We start from the raw sequence: 23,692 nt of genomic DNA, 5'->3' as shown, positions 1-23,692 counted from the left end.
TTGGATCAGAGAAACTGAAGAGGAAGATAGTTCAAGAGAACTGTTTCATCTTTTACACATCAAAAATAATGCAATCACATTGGCAGTGGGAAAAGGTCAGGCAAACAAGGTGTTCTACAAAAAATGTTAGCTCACCACCACCACCACCAGCAGCAGAGAGATTGGAGAGAAAGGGATTTCAAGTGAGTATGCTATATGTGTACTGCACCAGCAGTTCCCACCCCTCAAACAGGCACTTGAGCATTCCAAAGGGCAGCGGAGTACAGACTTCTCTTATCTCTTTCCAGCCAGAAAGCACAGTCATGATCACTGATTTCCCACTTAGATTGCTTTGCTTAGCAGCAGAGTTGCTGGCCACAATTAGGATTGTTCTGCGAAGACTGCCTTTAGAATTTTCCCTGGGATAATTCGGCTTCAGGATGTGTAAGTTAAGGAAACAACATTCCTAGCAACATATTCTGTCCTAGCTGTACATCCCCCATAAAATAGATGCCGGCTATTTAGAAAGATAAAACGCAAGAGCAGAAGGATAACTTTTATGTTTCAGATATTAAATTAAAATATCAATAACTACTCAATCATCTATTATTCACATTCTTCTGGATATTTAAAATACTTAATAAATCGGGAAAGTAGATAACATGAGAAAATATGCCATTCACTGAAGTGTTATAGTTTTTTATAAAATAAAGATGACCTGCAAAACGTTTTGACAAAATGTAATCAATTCTAAGCATATGTGCTGAATACCTCCATTATCCAGGCTAAAATATCCAAAGCACTCAAATGTATTATTAAGTTTCCTAGGCCTCAGGTTCCAATGCCAAATAATAGATGAAAGGAAGAAAACAACAACGAAGTTGTATGCTTGGGCAATGCAATCTGACAAGACACTTACCTGACCCCTTGCAGCCTGGCTCCATGCTCCAGCAGGATCCTTGGTGATTTATGTCATCACCATGATGGCACATGCTGGGGCCTTACATCGGAGCAGGAGCCTAGTGGGGCTGGACATCATGGAACCTAAGGGAAAAAAAAATAAGTGTCCAGCTGTGTGCTGAATGCCTATCTTAGTTTAGCCTGGAGGAATTCAGCACAAGCAATTCAAGTTGATTAATTTTGTCACACTGATTTGCAGATCATCTTTATTACTATCAAATAGTGAGGCCAGACTTGGAATACTGCATATAGTTCTGATCGCCACGATACAAAAATGATGCTGAGAATCTAGAAAATGTGTAGAAAAGATAAAGATGATAAAGGGTCTGGAATTGATGAATGTGTGATGAACTGTTGAAGGAGCTACATGTGTCTAGCCTTCTGAAAAGAATAATTAGAGGGGAGACATGATAACTGTCTTCCAGTACTTGAGGGGCTGTCACAGAAAAGAGGGAATTGAAAGCACCAGAGGACAGGACAAGAAGGAATAGGTGGAAGCTTGTTAAAGAGAGATCCAACCTAGAAATAAGGAGAAATGTTCTGATAGTGAGAACAATTAATCAATGGAACAGCTTGCCTCCTGGTTTTGCTAGTTGTGAATTCAATATTAGTACAGGTAAACTTACAGCCACAATTGGAACTGGGATTTCCATCGCTATACGATGAAATCAAAAACTGAGACATCACATGACTGCATTGCCTAGTGATCACAATCCCAGTATGCCCAGCTGTTGTTAACTGAGAATTGTGAGTTATTAAATGGGGAGAGTTTCAGCTACAAGAGTGCTGCAGGGATGTTGGGGAGGCCTGGCATAGACCATTTGTGAGTTGGCTAAAGAGCAGCAGTGTGATGCAAAGCTGCCATGTCCCAGGAAGCATCAGTTGCCCCATTCAGCCCAGCAGCACTTAAAACTTTGGGAGTCCTGAAACTCCTCCATCTGCCTATCTCTCCCGTCCCATCTATGCCTTTGGGCCATCCTCCATAATGGTACCCACTGGCAGTACTGGGGCTGAAATAGAGGCCTGGGAGTGATGGCGGCTGTCTGAGACTGCTGAAGACATCGAACCTCTACTTCGGTCCCAGTGCCGTTGCCATCAATGAGAAATGCCACCTCAATCCCCACATTGTGGCTAGACATGCCAGCACCATTGTGCAAAGCCCCAGTTGCCCCTGCTGCCCTGTGCTCCACACCCTCTCCTGCACCCTGTTAATCTTCACCACCTTGCATTGACTGTGCACCCCATTCCTATGCTTGGATCTGGTTAGCCCCACTTGATAAATTAGTCCAAGAGTCTCCTCTATAAGAAGACTAACAATACTTTTGTTACAAATGGCTATAAAAACAGAATTTGGCAAGTCTGATTGGGCTATGCCTCTTCCCTTTCTCATACCCACCTGAATTAGGTAGATGTCTGACTGAGCTGCTTAAGCACACTTTCTGCCTTGTTTGGGACTTTAACCATATTTTTCTCTTACCATTTTGGTAAGTGATCTGTCAAGGTCATCTTCCTTACTTTCTACACTAGCCTTGCAATAGGGCTTGTGATTGGCAAACCAGAATGGGACTTTAAATGAATTTTGACTTATTGTTTGTGCACAAGCACTAGAGATTAAATACCTAAGAGGACAGGAATTAAAAAGTTCATGAAATACAGAAGAACAATTACAGGATTCTAAACTATATGTTTACATATGCTTAGAGGCATAAAATGTATCTTGGGTTCTAAAGTATGATTGGACAAAATTGCTAAATCAATTATTTATCCAAATGTATAAGAACAAGATGTAAATTTTTATACATATATACAAAATAAGAAAAAACAGAACATAAATGTTTTGAATTTTCTCTTAGAGCCTAAAATTTAAAAGATAATTTCCATTTGTAGGACTTCAATAAAGATATTAAGAAAAATCACATTCTGATATATTTGTATGGATTGTTTCCCTAAACTCATACAGTTCAAAATGCATTTTCAAAAAGGCAACTGGCAGGTTTTAGGTGTACTAGATCCAAAAAACCTTTGCTTTATCAGAAGATTAAAATATCCATGACAATAAAAAAATAACACTGAAAGATTTTATGGAAAACAGTCTGTTATTTTATGTATCTTGAGACTTAAGAGAATTTGTTTGTTTAGTCATAATATGGTTTATGCAACAACTAACCTTGCCTAAAAGTAGAAACTTTTCCAACTAACCCTTACATAATGAAATTGATCACTATTCTATAGACTGAATTTGTATCTATATGAAATGAATACAAAATGTTATGCCAAACTAATTTATACCCCAGCAATGGATTCACTGCTATATTCTCCTCCAAAGTAAACGTAAGGCAATATCCACATGCTTTGTTTCAAAATGTAATTCTTTTTTACAATTTTATATTCCTCTGAACATCATATTCAGCAACAACTAAATGACTACAAATCTATGCACAGCCACGCAAAGATAATTGATAGAAAGGGATATAGTGTGAAATGATTCATGAACTTGCATTAGTATTTTAACTATTTAGTTTTGTTTCAAAATATTTCATCTAAACTATATAGTTTATATAGTGTATAAACTACTTGTCAGTTGTCAGTTTCCTACAATTCTGAATGCAGCAGTTTTTCTCTGATTTAAAAAAACCACTTGAATATTTGTTCGAGTTTATTGAGAGTCAATATAGCTCAATAACTTTAAAAATCATAAGATAATATTATCACCATAATAATCAGTATGAGCCTTGTCCCTGGCCACCTTTTCTTTTATCAGTATACTAGTCAAGAATAATACAGCTAATTTTCCTAGCATCTATTCCTTCTAGAATGTTTGATTACTCACACAAATATATTGTCCTTTGGCATAATATGAGTTAAGCCTTCATCCATTTGGAAAATTTTCTGGAATCTGTGATTATAGACCTCTGTCACCACCATCTAAAATAGCGAACAGTTGAAGAACACTAATTAGAAACCAGATGAAATGTCCAATATTTGCCAGTATCGAGATACTTCTATGAAAGTGGTTCACAGTATGACAAATTAAACAGAATTCATATATTCATATCAAAATTGTACAAAACACATATCAAAAAACACTGTAATTAACTGTTTCAAAAGGTGTAAGGGTATGAAGAAAAACAGATGATCAGAGGCAAAGTAAAAACAATATCAATTATTGATATTATTGTATCAAATAATGATATAATGGCATATCATTATATCAAAAAAATTAGTTTGATAAATAGCATCTAAGTATCTGAAAAGGAAAGTGCTTTCTGATTCTGCCAAAATATTGCAGTTATTTCAGTTCATAGATTCAAACACCTATTTTTTTATTTAAAAAAAATCTATTAGGGTAGCTTAGTTTGCAAAGCAGACTGAAATGGACTTGTAGCAGATAGCAGTCAGCTTAACAACAGTAGGGTTCTAACTTAGCTACATTCTAGTATTTCTAGATCTGCTCCCAGAAAAATTATAATGTTCAAATTCTGCAAAATTATTTTTGCCCATCAGAAGCTACTCAGTACTATATTTCCTCCAACTACCAATTAAGAGAGAAATGATAATTATAATTCTGGTCCAAACATGCTTCCCTAAAGGATAAAATGTAAAGATTTCTGACTGGATTAATATTTAATTAAGAAGCTTTTATTTTTTTAAACAATTCAACAATTCTTAATAAAAAGCAAAACAGATGACAAATTCTGAACAATTTTTTTCAATCAGTAAAACATATTACCTTGCCTTTTCTCAACAGAAAAACATACTTATTCTATACATATATATTTATTTACAGTGCAACATTAACCTTCAAAAATTCATCTTGTAAGTTCTTTAAAGAAAAAATGGTAAACGTTTATGCTTTAACCTTACATTTCCTGCAGGGATCCCAGAAATTTTGGACAGTGCATCACACAGATCAGATATACCACCCATCATGGGCACTACTATTCGGAACTGGAAGCAAACAGAACATTAAATTTTGACTATGCAAAGTACAACCCTAGGTAAAAAAGATTTTCACTATAATCATTTCCAATACTTCTTGTTACTGATTTCATCTAATTTTGAAAATTAAAAATATACTAAAAATCTGTCCTACAACAGATCATTTTATTGTAACCCCCTACTACAGAAAGAAAAGGCCTAAGAAATTCACATTTCAAGCAGTCTAATTAGTCTGTCTTATATTCAAATGTTTTTTTTCTCTCTTGTTATTTAAGCATAAAATGGAAGATATCTATTTTGGTCATAAGGGATTTAATTATTTAATAAAATATAATTGCAATGCACTATACATAAGGCTATCTTGGAAAAACGTTCACAGAAATCAAACAAGTGCTTCACTTACTTTTTATGGAAGCCAATTGCTCAAATTGTTTTAATCCACTGTTACATCCATTTGTTTATCTCTGTGGATTTCTTATTTGAATCTGAATACTATTATGCTAATTATTTTTTTAGTTTTTGTATCCCACCCCAATTTGTGGATTCTGCATGCCAGTGATAATCAGTACATAAATTACCATAACAAATCATATTACTGATATGACTAGAAAAGGGCTTGCCATGTAGTTTAATTACTAGTTATATGCATCCTCTGTGCTAAAGGCTGAACAATGAAGCTTTTAGAAGACCAAACTGATTCTTCCACTGTGTTTGATTGATGATGCTCGATGCCATCTTTGGACTGACAGTAGAGCTCCTCAGGCTTATGGTCCTAGGGATTTTCAACCTATTCTACCCAGGGGCAAATTCAGAGTCAGTCTGTGGAATTCATATTCACCATGACCTTGATTTAGCTTATTGCAGGTCTGATTAATAAGTGGGTGTCTGTCACATGCTAGATGTGGTTTTTTTGTGTCAGTGGCAACATGATCTGGTGTTAGGGAAATATTTCCACCTTTCCCTTGCCATGGAGGGATCATTCCATTAACCCTGGAATTTACCATAATATCTTTAGTAGGGAGGTTGAACCTATTCAATAGGCCTGCCCCAGGCACCTAAAATTTTTGTTTACAGAATTAGCTGGGGGTTGTTCTTGAGGCTTTGACAGATGGTTCAGTCGAAGACTTGGTTGCTGCCTGGAATGAAGTAGCAGCTGCCGCTTTGAAGAGTGCCTTAGATCTCCCTGTGCACAAATCCCACTATATCCTTACAGAGGATTTGTGGAGGATAAACCAGCAGAAGAGACACTTGCAATGCCATTGCAGGAAAAATGGAAGTTAATCCAATCATACAGAGGTTAGAGACTTTATTAGTGGCTCTAATAAAATATGTACTAAACACACTAAAATGTGTTTGTTTCTCTGCCTGGCAAACCTGTTCAGGGGTACCCAGTCCCTATTTAATTAAAAGGGACTGAGATGATTGCTTGCAGGGTGGTTGTGAGAATTATTCTTGATATCTAATGGATAAAATTGCTCAGATTTGCTTTATTTAACAAACAAATTTTAAAAAGCAACAGATTTAACTTTCATTATTTTACTTCAAAAGAGATAGCGAAGCAATATCACCCAAGTGATTTCTCATTTTTCCAATTAAAAAAAAAGAAGAAAAATAGCGAGTTTTGTAGGAGATGAGTAGGCTAAGGGAATGTCATCAGCCTCCTCTTTGCACCCACAAAAGATCTAAGTCCAGCCCACTTTGAATTCCACTGAATATCACCAATTTACTTTGACTGTTAGTAGTTCAGATTCTTGTATGTTGTATACTTGTATATTATAAGCAGGGGTGGGATTCAAATTTTTAACAACTGGTTCTGTGGGCGTGGCTGGCTGGGCATGGCCATGTGATGGGGTAGGTGTGGCTTTTTTTGGCAGCAAACCCTCCCCCCCATTTTTATTTTTGTTTTGCCTCCTGGGCCTCAGGGAAGCCTCTTGGTGGGGGTGTTTTTGCTCACAGAAGGCTTCCCTGAGGCCCAGGAAGGCAAAAAACAGAGATATGGAGGGGGGCATGCAGCACCCTCTCATGCTCCATTTCTGGGCCTCCTGGAAGCCTCCTTTGGGGTGGTCGTTTTTGCTCCCAGGAAGCTTCCCTGGCACCCAGGAAGGAAAAAAATGGAGCGCAGGGGGGAGCAGCTCCCCCCGCCCCCCCTGCGCCCCTTTTTGCTTCCTGGGCCTCAGGGAAGCCTCCTGGGAAAAGCAATAACACAGCAAGGGGGATCCTGGCACAGCTGATCATTGGGAGGGGGAAAAAAAGAAATACCTTAAAGAGTGACTGGGCGGGGGAAAATGCAGTCAGCAATGTTGGGCATGCACGATAAGGACTGACTGGGCGGGGACGGGAGGGCAGAGGGACGGGGCCAGCCAGGGGCATGATTTGCTGGTTCTCCGAACTGCACAGAATCATAACAACCGTTTCTATAGAACCAGTCCAAACCGGTAGAATCCCACCCAATTATAAGCTTATTGCATAAGCTTGCAATAATTTAACAACTTTAATTCATTTGAACTGAAGTGGATTTCTGATTTTCCCATGTTTGACAAGTTCCCTTGATTGGATTTAGAATTATTTTGGTGATCTAAGAAGTGTCCTGAGGCAGATTATAGTACCACTATTTCTACTTACTTGCATAGGTTTCCGCTGTGGATCTGCAAACACCAAGAACACCTCCATGGATCGATCTTTCTTCAAGGGCAAAGGGAGTGTTAAATAGCAAAATGGATCAAAAGTTACTGAGATTTTGGAACATTTGGGGCAGACCAATGTGGATTTGAAGAGTCCATGAAAAATATCTACAATTATAGAGTCATTACGCAATCGATGGTTCTCCCAGGCTTCTTTTGCAACCACCTATATAAGAAAAACAGATTGCAGTGAAACAGCAAATATTAAACCTAGTCAGTTCAGTAAAATCGTTGAAACAGATTTCTTCTACAGGAATGTTACTGAAATATATATACCTCAAAGTAATATAACCTAAGATAGATGTTAGAAGAATCAAACAGCTGTGTGTGATTAAGGACTAGGTTATCTGAAAAATTACATACTCTTAGACCATCTTTGCCATGTGCTACCATAGACCATTGGTGAGAATTTAGCAAATCATCTTTCATAAGGGCTTTAGAATTCTTTACAGGAAAGGTTTAATTAGCTTCTTTTTTCATTACTTCCCTTCATAAGATAAGACATATTTCTGTTTCAGTGACCTTTTGGCCGCATCAGTTCTCTATTTTATTGCTATTCTGTATATACTTTTTTCGTTTTTATTGTTGAAGTTTTCATTACAATGGAAAAACACAAATTAAAACAAAAATAAAATCAACATCTGTATTTAATTTCTCAAATGCAATCCTTAAGAAATAAAACAAATCAAGATATTAGAAAAAACACTATGTCAGCTATAACTGTGGATTAGTATTATACACAAAGGCTATGACAAGTCTTAAATACTATTTTAAGTTAAGTCTGTCATTGTATCACAGATCAGGTAATTCTGAGCAAAAATATTTTGTTCAAGTCAGGATCAAATAATAGCTTACAATTTACATACAAGTAAAACTCTCATCATATTTATCATTTATATTCTGAAGTTAGCTCAAATGGTGTATTATACCGCAATTTTTGAGTCAAGAATATCTAATATCACCCAAATTAAAGAATGTGTAAAACATCTAGGATTGATTACTCCTCTGGAATTGAAATTTCCAGTTTTAGACTAGTTTTATTAACAAAGTTGTGGCCATTGCAGGGTCCCGAGTTACATGATTGATTTCCCACTCCCTGACATCAAGCAAGCAAAGTGAGTGAGGAAGCCAGCAGGAAGTTGGAAGCTCTGTTCCCACTGCTTTTTTGCTTGTTTGTGATCATTTTATTGATCTGTTTAGATATGTAAATGTCATACTTTTTTGCCACTTAATTTAAAAAAAAAAATATGATATAGACTTTCCTTAGATGATCACAGGATTGTTCAGCACTGGTGGTCAATATGGTCATTTAATTTAATATTCATTCCACTCATTCTGCACTATTTTCTCTCAAAGGGTGACTCAACAGGTCACAGGGCTGTTCAGTTTAATTTATCAAATTTGTAAAGCCAGTGACCCCATAACAATTCAGTATAATACATTTTAAGCAGGGCTTAAACAATTCCAATTTTCCTAACTTTAGAAATCTGATTTTAAAAAACTGTGCTTAACATTTCTTTTGTCAGAGAAGAGAGAGGTATTTCTAAACTTGGGATAAAGCCTATCTCATGCACTTAATACTAATCAATGTACTGTATATAGAAAAAATGTAATCAAATCAGCTCTAATTATTCAGGTTTAGTAAATGGAAAACTGGATGGAATAAGGTATCAAAAAAGTGGTTACTGCTTGTATTATAAAGGAAAACAGATGCTTCTCAGTAAGATAAGTAAAAAAGGTTGTTCTTCCTTTTCTCCTTCTACAACACAAATGAATTACAAATTCAACACTATATTGAATTATAAAAGATTTTTTTTTAGAATGTACCGAATCAGGTCTCCCATTAGCATCCTTCAACTCCAAATACGGTTTCTTCTTTACTCTGTTTAAATCCTCATGTAAGCCATCCAAAAGAAAGGCCAGAAGCTCCTGAGAATCTTGTTGTTGGTATCCTGAAAACTGAGGAGCAAAACGGCCAACCTGAGTCTAGAATTTAAAATGGAAAAAAGGAAAACAATTAGGATATTGTTTATAGAATAGAATAACTTTATTGTCATTGCATTCCACGAATACAATGAAATCTGAAAGCTACTCCAGCACAGTGCCCCAAACACCACATCACAATCACACCACAGTTTTAAAAATTATAATAATAATAATAATAATAAGAAGAAGAAGAAGAAGAAGAAGAAGAAGACGACTAAATCACAAATGCACTCCATGTTTTAAGCTCCATGAAGTAAAAGAAAACAATAATAGTGCCCTCAGTTCTACAGAATTCAATGTAGCTATGCTCTAGTTCATAGTTATATTAGAACCGTCAACAAATAACCAGTTTCTCCTTATCCTGTAAAATAGCTTTAACAAATGACTTTTTTAAAGGTCTTTTTTGCCATAAACTGTCAGGGAAATTTTCCTTGATTCTGCTAACAACATATAAATCAAGGCATGCTATCTTTTTTTCAGGCTATTATTCTTGGGAATAATGAAGCAAAGCTAGTAGAAGCTCTACTGTTGCTCCCAAAGATGTTGTTTACTATTCATGAAATTAGCAGGAAAGCTGCATCTTTTCCTCAACTCACACAGTAACCATGCAGTCCCAAGAAAATAAACATTTCAGTTAAGGAAATAGTAAGGACATGGCAACATATAAAATTTAGTTACATGTTGTTGCTTCCTTAACTCAAACTCATACAGTATTTCCATGGGACAGGATAGCTAATTTGTGGACAAGGAAAACAGTGGGGCTTCTTTAAGTAACTGCCACTTACTGTATTGCAATAACTCACTCACAATAAATCACTCCTCAGCTGCATCTTTGAACAAATTTCATTCACCAGGTCTTGTGTTACATCCCATTCTTTCAGTACTATTTCAATTTGGACATCACTAATCCTTTCAAAAACTAACAATATTGCCATTAATTTGAATAATTGAAAATCATGCTGACAAACAGAAGTTCTTATACTCTTTAGGGTTGGAAAATAAAAATATTTCCCAAATATTTACTCCTATCATCAGAATAGAATTGACTCCTATGTTCAGATATGTATAAATAGCTTCAAGTTTTATATTCTATATGAGGAAAACATCTTTTCTTGTCCCTCATATCCACAATTTGAGGTATTCTCATTTGAGCAGAGGTGCCACCTTTTGATAAGAAAGCTGCACTACCAATTTAACAGCACCCAACAAGATTTTTTCATCCTACATGAATTACAAATACATTGCTTTTTATAGCTATATTTTTTAAAAATTGCATATTATGCCCCAACTACATTTCAGCCGACTGCATAAACCTCAACTAAACACTTTCATTCTCAATAGGCTATTTCCTATTAATTATTACATAATATTGTAAGGGGTGGTGATTTATCATAAATTAACCTCAAAACCATCATCTAGAATGACATTCAGTCTAGAATGACATTCAGTCTTCAATGACTTTGAAGTATATGTAGATATTAGACAGCATATTCAGCTGCAGATTTTTAAAGACCCTAGAATTCCCAAAGTGTTTTCTGATTAGCCCTCCCAAGTATTATTTGAGATATTTTGTAATCAGCTCAGAGAAGGATTGTATCTATTAATCACCTGTAGGATACAACACTTTCAAATAACTTTTGAAGTAAATATACATGTCGAAACTTAAACTATGAATATGGTCTGTTCTTTATAAAAGTTCAGATTTATTTTCTGAGAACTTCTTTGCAGATCATGCTTTCATGCTTATTGTCTTATCCAATGAAAAACCCCATTCTCATGAACCGCCCCATTCTTCTTATTTAATTAAAGATTAATTTTCTCAAAGCTATATTCATTTTCCTATTTTTAACACCAGGTATGAACTTATTTCTGCATCTGATAGAAGAACTAAAAGCAAGTCATTTATCAAAGAAGGGCAGAATAACCACACTTGTCTCAGCGATACCATTCACCACAAATATTGGTTCAGATACTGCATTCCCTATGTGGATGTTTTAAGATTACAGTGCAAAACTTAAATCCATCATAATAGACTTGTCCCAATCAAATATGGATTAATTTATAAATTAATTGCCCAGTCAGAGTCTAACTTTGAGAGGATCTGAAAAAAATTTATTCCCCAGATAAACTAAATTAATCCACAGGACTATCTGCAGAGCTGCTCTGAAGAATATTATAATTATCTGGTGGATAAAGTCACTCAAATCTACTTGGAATTGGAATCCAAATGGGCAAGTCCACTGAGATGCCTAGGGCAGCCTTGAGGGTTATCTGTTTGAACCTGTGATTCCTGAAGATGTGGACTAGGTCTTTGGATTGTATATTTGCCCACGTATTTGCCAGGAACATCCTTGATTATGAATGCCTCCGAGAGATGGATTGTAGTTGAGTCTATGCACTGGTGCTGGTTTTTCTAAAGGAGGGGATATGCTTCCAGTCTTGAAGTGCACACTGCTCAAGAAATCTTCGATACTATAATTTTGGACAATTGCCTTCTCCAGCTTTGTCTTTTTAGAGAAGGTAGTTAAGGTGACAGGACTGCAGTTGCACAGAACCCAGAAGGAAACTGATTGTCTGGATCTATTTCAGTTGGGCTTTAGACTAATATTCAGCATCCATGTTTCACTGTGCACTCACTGAAGACCTTTGGAAGAGGTGGCATGGGAGTGGTGCACCCATCGTGGTGCTCTTTGATCTCAGTGGCTTTTGATAACATCAAATCCCAACCATCACAATATGCAACTAGACTGGCTGAAGAAGATGAGAGGAAGTGACACCATTTTGTGGGTCTCCTGTCTCTGAGGCCAGTTCCAGTTGGTGTTAGCGGAAGAGGAACAATCAAGTTCTAGATCCTTTTTCAATATCTACATGAAACCATTGGGTAAAGTCATCTGCTGGCACTGGGGTCAGATATTATCAATATATACAGAATGGTTTTCCAAGGAAGTGAATGTTCACGTAATGCAGCTTTGCATTCCAGAGACACTTTTGCACATTCAACATAGTTAATTTTGTAGCCAAAGTTTGTTTTTCCTGGTAGCCTACTCTTGATACATAGCCTATCTCGGTGCAGAAGCAATATGTTATATGAGTGTACAGAAAATTCTTCTGGATCAGTCTGTCACCATAAACTCAAACATAGCTTGCACATTTGATCTAAAGATATCCCAATTTGCCTTTTGAAGTTTTACACCTAGGAATTTGGTCTGTTCCACTAGAAATAGTCATACGTCCCGAAGAAATATGTTGTAATAGTATGTGGGAATAACCTTGGGAGCTGGGAGAGAGATGCTGTCCAGAGAATATTCAGATAAGAGACAGCATAATTTGCAGCTGCATAGTTCTCAGTCTGTAAAGGTGATAGCGGAAGAACTGTACTTTCAGATTTGCTAGATTCTGAGATTTGCAAGATTCTGTGAATTTTTTGAATACTCAAATAAGATATTGCTTTATAGTAAAAAAGAATTAGTTTCCCTGGTCACGTTCCCTTTCTGGTCTATCTGGTACAGCTGGCATCAATCACCCTTATTGTCTGAAGTTAGGAAGGGTTCTTTCTAAGCCTCCTTCTCTGACTACTCTGCAGCTGTGATCTATGCTCTCTCTTATGTGACCGTTTCCTAGCAACATCTCTTCTACCCGCCTTCAAAAGTTATTCCAATATATCATTACATAGACACAAAAAATAATTATCCTGATGCCATGAGGCATAGCCAAATAAAACATTATAGAAGTGAAAAATTGTAGCAAGACTCATGCAATGTTCTTATTGAATTTTTTAAATGGGAACTGAATCCACTGGGGAGATTTGTCTCAAATTATATTTTAGCAATTGTAATTTTAGCAGCTTATATGATTTGCTTTGGTATTTTAATGCTGATTTTTGCTGATTTTTCTTGCTGGTTTTATTGTAGCTTCCCTTCCCAAATTTTTATCATCTCTGCATAGGGTTAGGGTACTTATATGTCTATTATATTTGTTAGATGTTTGAATCAATAAAATATTGCATTTATCATTTCCCACAACAATTCAAGAAATACAATCCTGATAACTTTCATCTTTGGATTTTAAGCATAAACTGAACTAGTAAAAGTTATCACAAATCATCCTACAAAGATATGAAATGCATGACATCTTTCTTAATATTTTCAAGTTCCATAATAGGTAGTCCTCTGTTAATGAATAGTCACTCAGTGAAGGTTTGTACTGCATGAGTAGCATTTATAGTCAGTCCTTGAAGTTCTGGTTATCTACCAATGGTAACATGATCACAATCCAGACACTTGGTAACTGGCTTATACTTATGATTGTTGCAGTGTCCTGTAGTTACATGATCACCATTTGCGATATTCCCTTCTTTCTATAGGCAAAGTCAATGGGGAAGCCAGCAAGGAAGGTTGCAAATTGCTCCTGTCACTTTTTCCCCCAAGGAGCCTGCTCCAGAGTAAAAGATCTCACCACAGTGCCCCTTTCTATGCCCACCCATACTCATGCAGAGCTGCAACACCTCTTCCCCCACATGCCTGCACTCACATAGTACTGCAGCATTCCCTCTACATTCCATAGCACTCATCTGCCTGCCAGCCTGTTTAAGAGTCTTCCAGGGCCTACCACTTCCTGTCAGCTTTCTCTTTGCTTGTTAGAGGTTGGCAGGAAGTCACAAATCATGATCACATGAGAAGCTTGCTTAATGACTTGTGATTCTGGCCTAACAGTGGTAACAGGATTTCCAGGAGTGTCATTGGTCAGCAGTGCGGTTTATGTGACATCATGATATACAACTGCATTGCTTAGTGATGGAAATTCCGGTCCTGATTACCATTGTTAAATGAGAATTACCTGTAAAGGCACTGTAGTGGGAACATGCTGTGCATGAAAGAGGGGCAACTCGAGGCCAGAACATAGGCATTTGGGTTTGCATGTGGCCCCGGCACATAAGTGTTTAAATAGAGAAGGGACTGGTCAAGTACATCCTCAGTAGTTGCCAGTGAAAGATAAGGAGAAACAAAGTGTTTGAAAATGAGGAAGGGGCTGGTGGACCAATTAGGTACAAACTGGTGAATACAGAGGTAGGTGGCAGGTTGGCACCTATCGGAAAGGAAGATGCTAGAATATTACGAAGAGGAACTGATCATTGGATGGATATGTAATTCAACAGCACAGCTGATGGGAAGATATGGTGGAAGATTTTGGCATAGAATTTATGAAAAGGAAGTTAAAAGGTAATAAAAGCAAGAAGCTTAACATTGCCCAATTCATTTGTAAGATCCTTCTAAATTTTACATGGATAAAACCAACAACAGCCAAAATATTCTGGACTTTAGTTTAACCAATTCAGAATGGCTCAGTTAAACCTATATGACCTAATGTCTTTGCTTCATGAACAAAGCACATTTTCCAGTCTGCATAACTTACACTATTGCATACGGGATTTTCTTGAAATTATCTTAAATTCAATCTAGGCCTCCTACCAGAAAAGTTTAGCTTTATACTATATACTACATAAACAATAAAGCTTTATAGAGTATACAAAACATTAGAAAAGACACAGCAATTAATTGTGATGAATATTACACTTACTTTGAACATACGAGGGGCTACATAAGAATTTTGCCCAGACCACATTTGTTTGATGAGTTCTGCATATGCTTCTGCAATTTCTCCCCTCATTCCCAGAGGATTATCTTGGTTTATTTCAGCTTCATATTTATCTTCCAAGAAATAGTCAGTCAAGGGAGGTGTATTACTCAAACACTAAAAAAATGAGGAGAATTATGTGAGAAAATGATGCTATAGCCACTATAAACCCTCCCAACAATTAATTTTTTTTGCTAAAATTGCAGAATGCTATTTAGAAAATTATGTAATAATTAGTTAGGAATTGTATGGATATCGCTGGAGACCATAAAGCAAAAAAATTCAGTAGCTGTACTGTTTTATTTTTATATGTAACGCTTTTCTACACATTTGCTTGGATTTTCTTAACTTTTAAGAGTTTAAAAATGTACACATTAAAGGATGAAATTTCCTAATAAATAATGTAGAGAAATGCAGACAACAAATTACAATTAATTCAACAAAAGGCCAACTAACCAGTTAAAATACTACAACACTGTAATGTTTCAAACAACTTTTAAATTACTTTTATTAAAGTTATAAATTGAAATAAAAGTCAATCTTTAAAGCAAGGCCTCCTGAAAAGACCTAAGGTGCCTTTATAGAGGCAACATTTCGAGTACGTGAAGCTCAGAGTATAAAAGATTAACCACTCAAAAATGTGAGAGCAAGGCTTTGAAGCTCTATATTAGAATCACATACTATACACAGAGAGTGTTCTAAGTTCAATACAGGAAATCATCAAGTCACATTGGGGAAAATGTATCTGAAAACCAGGAACCAAGCAGCATAGATAATAATGCTCAGTAACATGATATTAAGCCACTTTCACATTCCTATCCCACCCAATAAATGATTGTGTCACATTTCAAACTGTTGAGGAGCCTAACAGCACTTATATATTACAAAACTAGGATGGGCAACAGTTTCACTGAGGATTGCATTTCATTAGTAACAAGCTGGATTGATGGAGCCAAGGTGGAGACATTCTTTCTATGAAGTCTCCATGAAACTAGGCTGAGGGTTGTAAAAGGCCTTAAGAAAGCAGATTACCAATCCATATTTTAATATAAATTTTCATATAAAACCTGAACAGAAAATCTATCATTATATGTTCTTAACTGACACTTTACCTGCAGAGCTGAGTTCATGAAACATGTATTTCCTAGATTACTGAGCCCACAGAGTCCAGGCTGTGACTGAAGACTTTCTCTGCTGTTGTAAGAACTGTAAGAAAAGCTCGAGCCACTGAAAAAAGAAAAGGCACATCACAGCATGCTAACGCACTGTAGGACTTTGCAAAAACAACAAGGACATAGCTGGCATTCTAATTATTATTTAATATATAAATTTATATAATATCAAAGCAATTTCTTAGATGTCGTTCCCACAAATGTCTATTGGGATGTCCAGCTTTTAACAAAAGCATTTCATTCTGCAGACACATATTTATGTGAATGAACGTATATCAATTAATGAATTTTATTAAAATATTTCCATACTTTTTAAACAAATATCAAAATGCCATTTAAGCCTCGCCTCCCAACATTATACTATTTCCACTTTCTAATGTGAACTAGTGTGAACACCAAAGAAGGAAGTGTCCAATGAGAGGAGCCCATTTGAAGCAGTTCTCCAAATTCAACGAAGGCAAATCTTTAAAGCGAGGCCTCCTGAAGAGACCTAAGGTGCCATTATAGAGGCAACATTTCGAGTACGTGAAGCTCAGATCTAAACCACCTAGGACTTAAAAATAATGTTCAGCATATTGAAGTGATTCAAAAACAAGATGGAAGCTAATACAGTGACTATATTTATACAGATTACAGAAAACTGAAAAAATTATTCAATAGTTACACATGCATTGATCAATTTAGTTTAGATTTTAATTGTTGAAAATGCAGCTTTTTAGAAACCTAAACAATGGTAGTACCTTTCTTATACTTAATATTAAAGTTAATATTAAAAACAAAATAATAAGCATTAGAAAAAAATGATTTTTGTCTTCTACTGAAAAAAAAAAGATATAAAAGGCTCCAATTTTTCTGGAGAAAAAAAAATTAAGCAGAGAACAAGCAAATGTCAAAATGTATATTCTGCTACATTAATATTATCAGCAGTTTCAATTAATCTTAATCTTTGTTTCTATAATTTGTATTGTTTATATGGGTTTACTGAAGGTATTCCTGTATTGAGATAGGACTATCTACTTTTCATTTATTTTTTATATATTTTCAATTGTGCCTTTCCACAAATTATTTTTGTATTGTTTAAAGTTATAATATATTAAAAATAATTATTCTGATTTTTTTAAAGAAAGGGTTCAAGCAAAAACTTTTTGCCAAACATTTCCTGTTTCTGGGCTTTCACATGTCCATAGAACGCAGAGCACAGATTTTCTTTATACTTCCCACTTCATCCAATCACATGCTGATCTTGGAAAGCTCTATTACACTACAGCATTTTGTCATCAGCTCTTACATATAATAGTTATGGGGAAAGGGACAGAGTGAATTTCTTTTAACAGAATAGTACCTGACGAAGAAATACAGTGCTTTGAGAGCAAAGCCAAAATATTCTACCTTAACATTGTGCAAAATGCAGCTGTTGCTCTTAGCATGTATCACAGTGGTGGCAGGTTCCACTTGTTTTTGCATTATATTTGCCTAGTTGCTGTTGTTCATAATCACAATCATCATCATAATCATCTTAGTACATGTAAATGCTGCCCAACTCAGTTCTTACAGTAAAGGTTACCAAAGCATGATGCAACAAGGGCTTTTGTTTATCAGCCAGCCTGTCAAAGACACTGACACTGATTTAGGGACTAAGAAGAGCCTGGGCCAAGATCACCCATTTAATCCTCATTACTACGACAGGACCAGGGCTTGGGTCTACCTGCTCCTTGTCCAACTCTTTAACCACTACAATGTACTGGCTTTTGTGTGTATAAAGACTATTAACTGCAAATACAGGGATTAAGACTTCCTAAGGCAGTGATGGCGAACCTTTTCGGCACCAAGTGCCCAAACTGCAACCCAAAACCCACTTATTTATTATGAAGTGCCAACACGCAGGATGGAATCCAACCGGTGTTACAACCGGTATGGTGAGCGCATGTTTTGCATGCGGGTGTGAGCACAGCCACGCCTAACATGCGCTTTGCGCACGTGCAGTGTTTGCAAGAAATGATCAGCTGTGCTGCCCGGACAGCCGACAAGCGCTGCGCGTGGGTGCGCAGCATTTGAAAATCCTCTTCTTTCCTGCCTTTTCAACCTCAGTTGTGCCGTGCAAAGCAGCTAAGGTTGAAAGAGCAGGAAATAAAGGACAGCTGGGGAGTGGAGTGGGGGCACAAAACTCTGCTGTCTTCTGCTAAGTGGAACCTTAGAGATGCGTTTAATAATTTTATCTCTGTTTGGGAAATCATGAAAAAGGGAATTACTGCCAGACAACATGGCCATTTTGATAATATCCCCATCCAAAAGGAGCTTCCCATGTTTTGCTATGCACAGCGAAATTTGAAAACTAGCAGCTGTCAGATAATTTGTTCTGGAAAGATAGTTGGAAAAACTAAGAGACTGGGAATGATAATTCTTCAATTTCCCTTCAATAAACTGTTTTCTTTCAGTTGCACCAAGTTCAGCAACACTTTTGTGGTTGGTCTCAAAGTGCCATCTGACACTTGATATGCGACACACAACACTTTTATTACATAGAATACATAATGCTTTCCCACTGTGTTCAATCACTCCAAATGACTCTGTCCAGGCCTCTTGGAATGATCTTCCGCTATCTGTTTTTGCTGCACTCATTTTTGGGTATTCAAGACTGTCTTGGAGTCTACAAAAACACAAACTTCTGGAATTAAAGCTCCATTTTTAGCTAAAACTTAATTCACACCTGTTAGTTTTACTTTAAACAAATAGCTCTGAGTAGTGTGAACGATTGCGTGAGCCTCCAAAGGTCTGAAAAATATATCATTGATTTTTCTTTGGCATTTAAACTAGATATCCAATGTAAAAAAGTGCATCAAAGAGGGAGTGGAAAGCCAATTCATACTGAACTATATTGGGTTTTTTGTTGTTATTTGAATAAAATGAAAAGAAAGCAATCCCGTATTTGTAGCTAGTGTGGGGAAAGAGATGAAATCTACTTAAGTGTAGAGAATGCCCCATTCCATCTCTTCAAGGGAGATGAAAGAAAGAGGGAGAAAGAGAGGGTGAAAGAGAAAGAGGGAGAGAGGGAGAAAGAGAGAAAGAGAAAGGGAGATAAAAGAGAAGGAGAAAGAGGGTGAAAGAGAGAGAGGGCGGAAGAGAGAAAGAGAAACAGAGATGAAAGAAAAAGGGAAAAACAGAGATGAAAAAGAGGGAGAAAGAGAGAAAGGGAAAAAGAGGGAAAAAGAGAGACAGAGGGAGATAGAAACAGAGGGAGAGGGAGAGATGAGATGTTGCTTATTATGGGAAAGGGGAGTTATCTAAGCAAGAGTCCCCTCCTCGCTTTACCCCACCTGAAAGGAGGGTGTGTGTGTCTGTTTTTGTTGTTATGTGAATAAAATGAAAAGAAAGCAATCCAGTATTTGTACCTAGTGTGGGGAAAGAGGTGGAATGGGGCATTCTCTACACTTAAGTAGATTTCATCTCTTTTCCCACACTAGGTACAAATACTTTTCATTTTATTCAAATAACAGCACCCCCATTCCCTTTCAGGTGGGGTAAAATGAGGAGGGGACTCTTGCTTAGATAACTCCCCTTTCCCATAATAAGCAACATCTCATCTCTCCCTCTCTAAGTCTCTCTGTCTCTCTTTCTCCCTCTTTCTCCCTTTTTCTTTCACCTCCCTTTCTCCCTCTTTCTCTCCCACCCTCTCCTTCTCCCTATCTTTCTCTCTGTGTCTCTCTTCCTCCTCCTTCTCTCTCTGTCTTCCTCCTTCTCCCTCTCTTTCTTTCTTTTTCTCCCCGTTCTCTGGCTACACACACTATTGCCTGGAGATGAACCGAGGGGGTAGGAGGGCGAAGCCTTCTGTAGCCTTTCCCACACGTCTCCTGAACTGTGACAGAGGGAGACCGAGAGCAGGGAGCCGAGCTTTGGATTGCGGTGGGCATGAAAGCACCCGGCAATGGCACTTCCTTAGCCACGACTGTCAGGCGAGAGAAAAGATGTTGGGCTCTGCCCCCACAAAGGGGAACAGCAGTGACCGCAGACAGCCCGGCTGGCTGGGAAGGGGGACGCTTCTCCCATCTCCCCAACTTTTCCTGCTTGCTTTTCCCCTCGGCTGCAGGGCTAGCCAATCACCGCGAGAATGCGGCTCCTCCTGTAGGCAGAGAAGAGGCACTGAGAGACAAGGCAGGAGGGAGGGGCTTTTGGAAGGGGCTAAAGGGGATTAAATTGCAACCTTTCTCCGCGCTCAAGGGGAGCCACTTCAGGTGACTATGGCTTTCTCTCCTGCTTAGAAATAGAAGTCTGGCTGATCAGGATTTTTTATTTTTGTTTTTGGTCTCGGAGCTAAGCTAAGTCAATGCCTGGAACGCACTACCTAACTCTGTTGTTACATCCTCTAACCTCCACTCCTTTAACCTCAAACTATCCACTATTGATCTCACCCCATTCCTTGGAGGTCTATAAGGGGCGTGCATAAGTGCACCAGTCTGCCTTCCCTGTCCTATTGTCCCCATTTAATCATACCTATTTCCTGTATTCTTACTCATGTTTATACTTATACCTATTATCTTGTAAGCGATTGACAAATCAAACCAAATAAATAAAAAATAAAAAAGCTAAAGGAGAGCTTTAAAGGAGACACGGGCGGCAACCAGGCAACCGAGCAACCGGAAGGGGTGGGGCCAAGCAAGGCAGGAGTGATTTTTTTCCTGCAGTCTGCCTAGCTCCCTAGCAAACACGCGTTGTGGCTGTTGCCTCCTGCCTCTGCACATCAAGGAGGCTGAGCAGCAGAGGGAAGAGCACGGAACTCCTGAGTCGCACGAAGTGGCTGCCAGCGATGCACTCAGGTGCCAAAGATGTTGCAAATGGGAGACTTGACCTCCGCAGGAGGGGAGGGCACAATCTTTCATGCTTCTCCCCCACCCCATGAGCTGCAACGCGCTCACTGCCCCTCTGGCCCTTGCCAAGCTTCCTCCTTCCTGATGGGCATGCGAGCACTTCTTGTGAGGAAAAGAAGCGAGGTGGGAAGAGGCTTAGCAGGTGCCAGAGGGGAGGGGAGGGCTTTGAGGTTACTGGGGTGGGTGGGTGGAGCGCGGGAGATTGCGCCCTCCCCTCGCAGACCAGGGGACACCTGGGAACAGCTCCGATGCCACGATCTCCCATGAGATACCCTCCCTCCCTGTTTATTGCTCCTGTTGTCAACACAGGTGAGCTGCAGACCACCGGCCTTTCCTGGTGGTGGCGGCAGCGGCATGAGCGGGTGAGGGGCACAGGGATACCCACTCCTCCTGAACCAGAATCGCGCTCCTGGCAGCGTCCAGCCAGCTATGCCTGCCCTCTCTCCCCCAGCTCACATGGATCCTGGGCCTCTCCTGCGGTGTTGTTAAAAGCCACTGGGGGCGCGAGGTGGGCACAGGGGAGCAACCAGTGGCAGCGCTCCTGGCTTGCAAGGGGGTGGATGCAGGCACCGACAGTAAGCGGGCCAAGAGTGGGAGCAGCTGGCCCTGGGCCACAGCAAGCAAGCGAGGGAAGAGTGGGGGGGATCACAAAGTCAGCAATTTACCAAATATTATGCAGTCAAGTGAGGAGTCAGGGCAAGCAGGCAAGCAAACAAGCGGCAAAAACAACAAGCAAGGAGCAGGAACCAGAGCAGCCAAAGAACTGTTAGGCAGCGTGCATGAGTCTGGAGGCGGGAGGGGCAGATAGGGAGGGGCGGGGCCAGCTAGTAAGGCAAAAAGTTAAGGTTTTTGCAAATAGGATGGGGGAGGTTATTGTGATCTACAGACCCGAAAATCAGCTGGGAGGCGCGCATGCGCAGTGGAGCTGAGTTGGGCTTGCGTGCCCGCTTGCGTGCCTGCAGAGAGGGCTCTGTGTGCCACCTGTGGCATGCGTGCCATAGGTTCGCCATCACAGTCCTACAGGATACAGCTTGATTTAATAAAGGAGGGACTCTAATAAATATCTATAGAAAGAATATTCTTACTTACCCTTTACCAAGGCTGGAACAGTTCAAACCATAGGAATTATTGCTATCACCATTTGTAATGACCGAAGAGGCAGATGCTGAAGAGCAAGAGCTTGTTGGTGCTTTTGAAGAGGTAGCTAGATTTCTGCTAGGTGCAGTACACGAACTAGGAAAAAGCATTAAGATAACATTCATGATTTCTTAAACACTGGTTTTGGAATTGGGGTTTTGATAAGTGTTCATTAGCTTATTTGTTCTGGATTTTTAATACAATAGGACAAAGTATGACAACATATCAAATTCAAGAGGTAGCTAGGGATATTCTAGAGTTATTCATCTATCCATTACATAGAAAATTTTCGAGCCATCTAATATAAAACGGAAGGTTTATTTTTCTTAATAAACAAACCAAACTTCAGGAAAAATTTCTAACATATTTTCAACCTTTAGATGCTACAACACTTTTACATCTGAAACTATTTTTTTTTTTGAAAGATGGAAATTTGAAAGCTAATATTTTAATTTCTCTCAATCTCTATAACTGGTTTTAGATGGTTGCTGCACATGAATGGCTTATTGTGACAAATAGATGAATAATTTCTTACAGAAATGTAAGAAATAAATAGTTATATAATCTTACTTCAAAAGTTAAAACATATCTGTTCCAAAATTGCTCCATGGTATGTTACCAAATAAGGTTGTAATTACTACCTATACAACTTCCCCTCATTGTGACTGCAGTCCATTCCAGCAACTTTGTTGCTAAGTGAAATGGTGGCTAAGTGAACATGTAACTTAGAGAAAGCTACTCTGAAGATCATGGATTGCTGCTATGTCAAAGTTCTCTTGTAGTGTCCTGGGTTTGATCCTTCCATCTTTTTTGCATTTTGAATGTAAAGAAATTGCTTTAAAAAGTTATCTCTTCCTGAATTGTTTTTCTCCCAGTATTTCCCTAAAAAATCTAAGCTCAAGTTACCAAGTTCAGCTTTGTGATCTTAATTAGAATCCTCCAGACTCTCTACTCTTGCCTAAAAGTGACTACTAGATCTTAATCAGTTGACTAGATCTTAATCACAGTCAGGCTCATAAATGCCAGAGTGGTCAGAAGATGAGTTAGATTCTGTTAAAACAGTTACCGTATTTTTCCATCTATAAGACGGACCCATGTATAGGTTGCCCCCCCCCTTCTTACCCAAAATTCAGAAATCAGGCGAAAACTGTCTTAGGCAGTGGGGGCGGAGCCTGCACATAAGACAGCAGCCCAGGGCCAAAGTGCTGGCGGAAGGGAGAGTGCTGAAGCAAGCAGGAGTCTTGCCTGCAGTGCCCATACTGCTGCCCCTTCCCAGCCAGAGCCACGTTTAAGTGTTGGTAGATGCCAGCCTTCCCTCCTGTAGGTCTGGGCAATTGCTAGA

At 38.4% G+C, this 23,692-nt stretch overlaps 1 protein-coding gene across 1 annotated transcript in view; it reads right to left on the bottom strand.

Moving 5' to 3' along the window:
- Nucleotides 1-23,692, bottom strand: part of USP4 (ubiquitin specific peptidase 4) — a 46,505-nt gene that overhangs the window by 15,005 nt on the left and 7,808 nt on the right. Inside the window, exons 7-13 of the mRNA XM_026725776.2 lie at nt 22,303-22,446; nt 16,292-16,406; nt 15,123-15,296; nt 9,387-9,545; nt 7,501-7,725; nt 4,804-4,887; nt 3,770-3,864 (exon numbers count right to left, since the gene is read on the bottom strand). Of these exons, the coding sequence (XP_026581561.2) occupies nt 3,770-3,864; nt 4,804-4,887; nt 7,501-7,725; nt 9,387-9,545; nt 15,123-15,296; nt 16,292-16,406; nt 22,303-22,446 (996 nt within the window). The remainder of the gene's footprint in view (nt 1-3,769; nt 3,865-4,803; nt 4,888-7,500; nt 7,726-9,386; nt 9,546-15,122; nt 15,297-16,291; nt 16,407-22,302; nt 22,447-23,692) is intronic.

This window comes from Pseudonaja textilis, chromosome 2 (genome assembly GCF_049901715.1).
Source record: "Pseudonaja textilis isolate UNSWEBS1 chromosome 2, rPseTex1.2, whole genome shotgun sequence".
In the NCBI taxonomy this organism is placed as follows: domain Eukaryota; kingdom Metazoa; phylum Chordata; class Lepidosauria; order Squamata; family Elapidae; genus Pseudonaja; species Pseudonaja textilis.
This window is presented reverse-complemented; position numbering and strand designations above follow the sequence as displayed.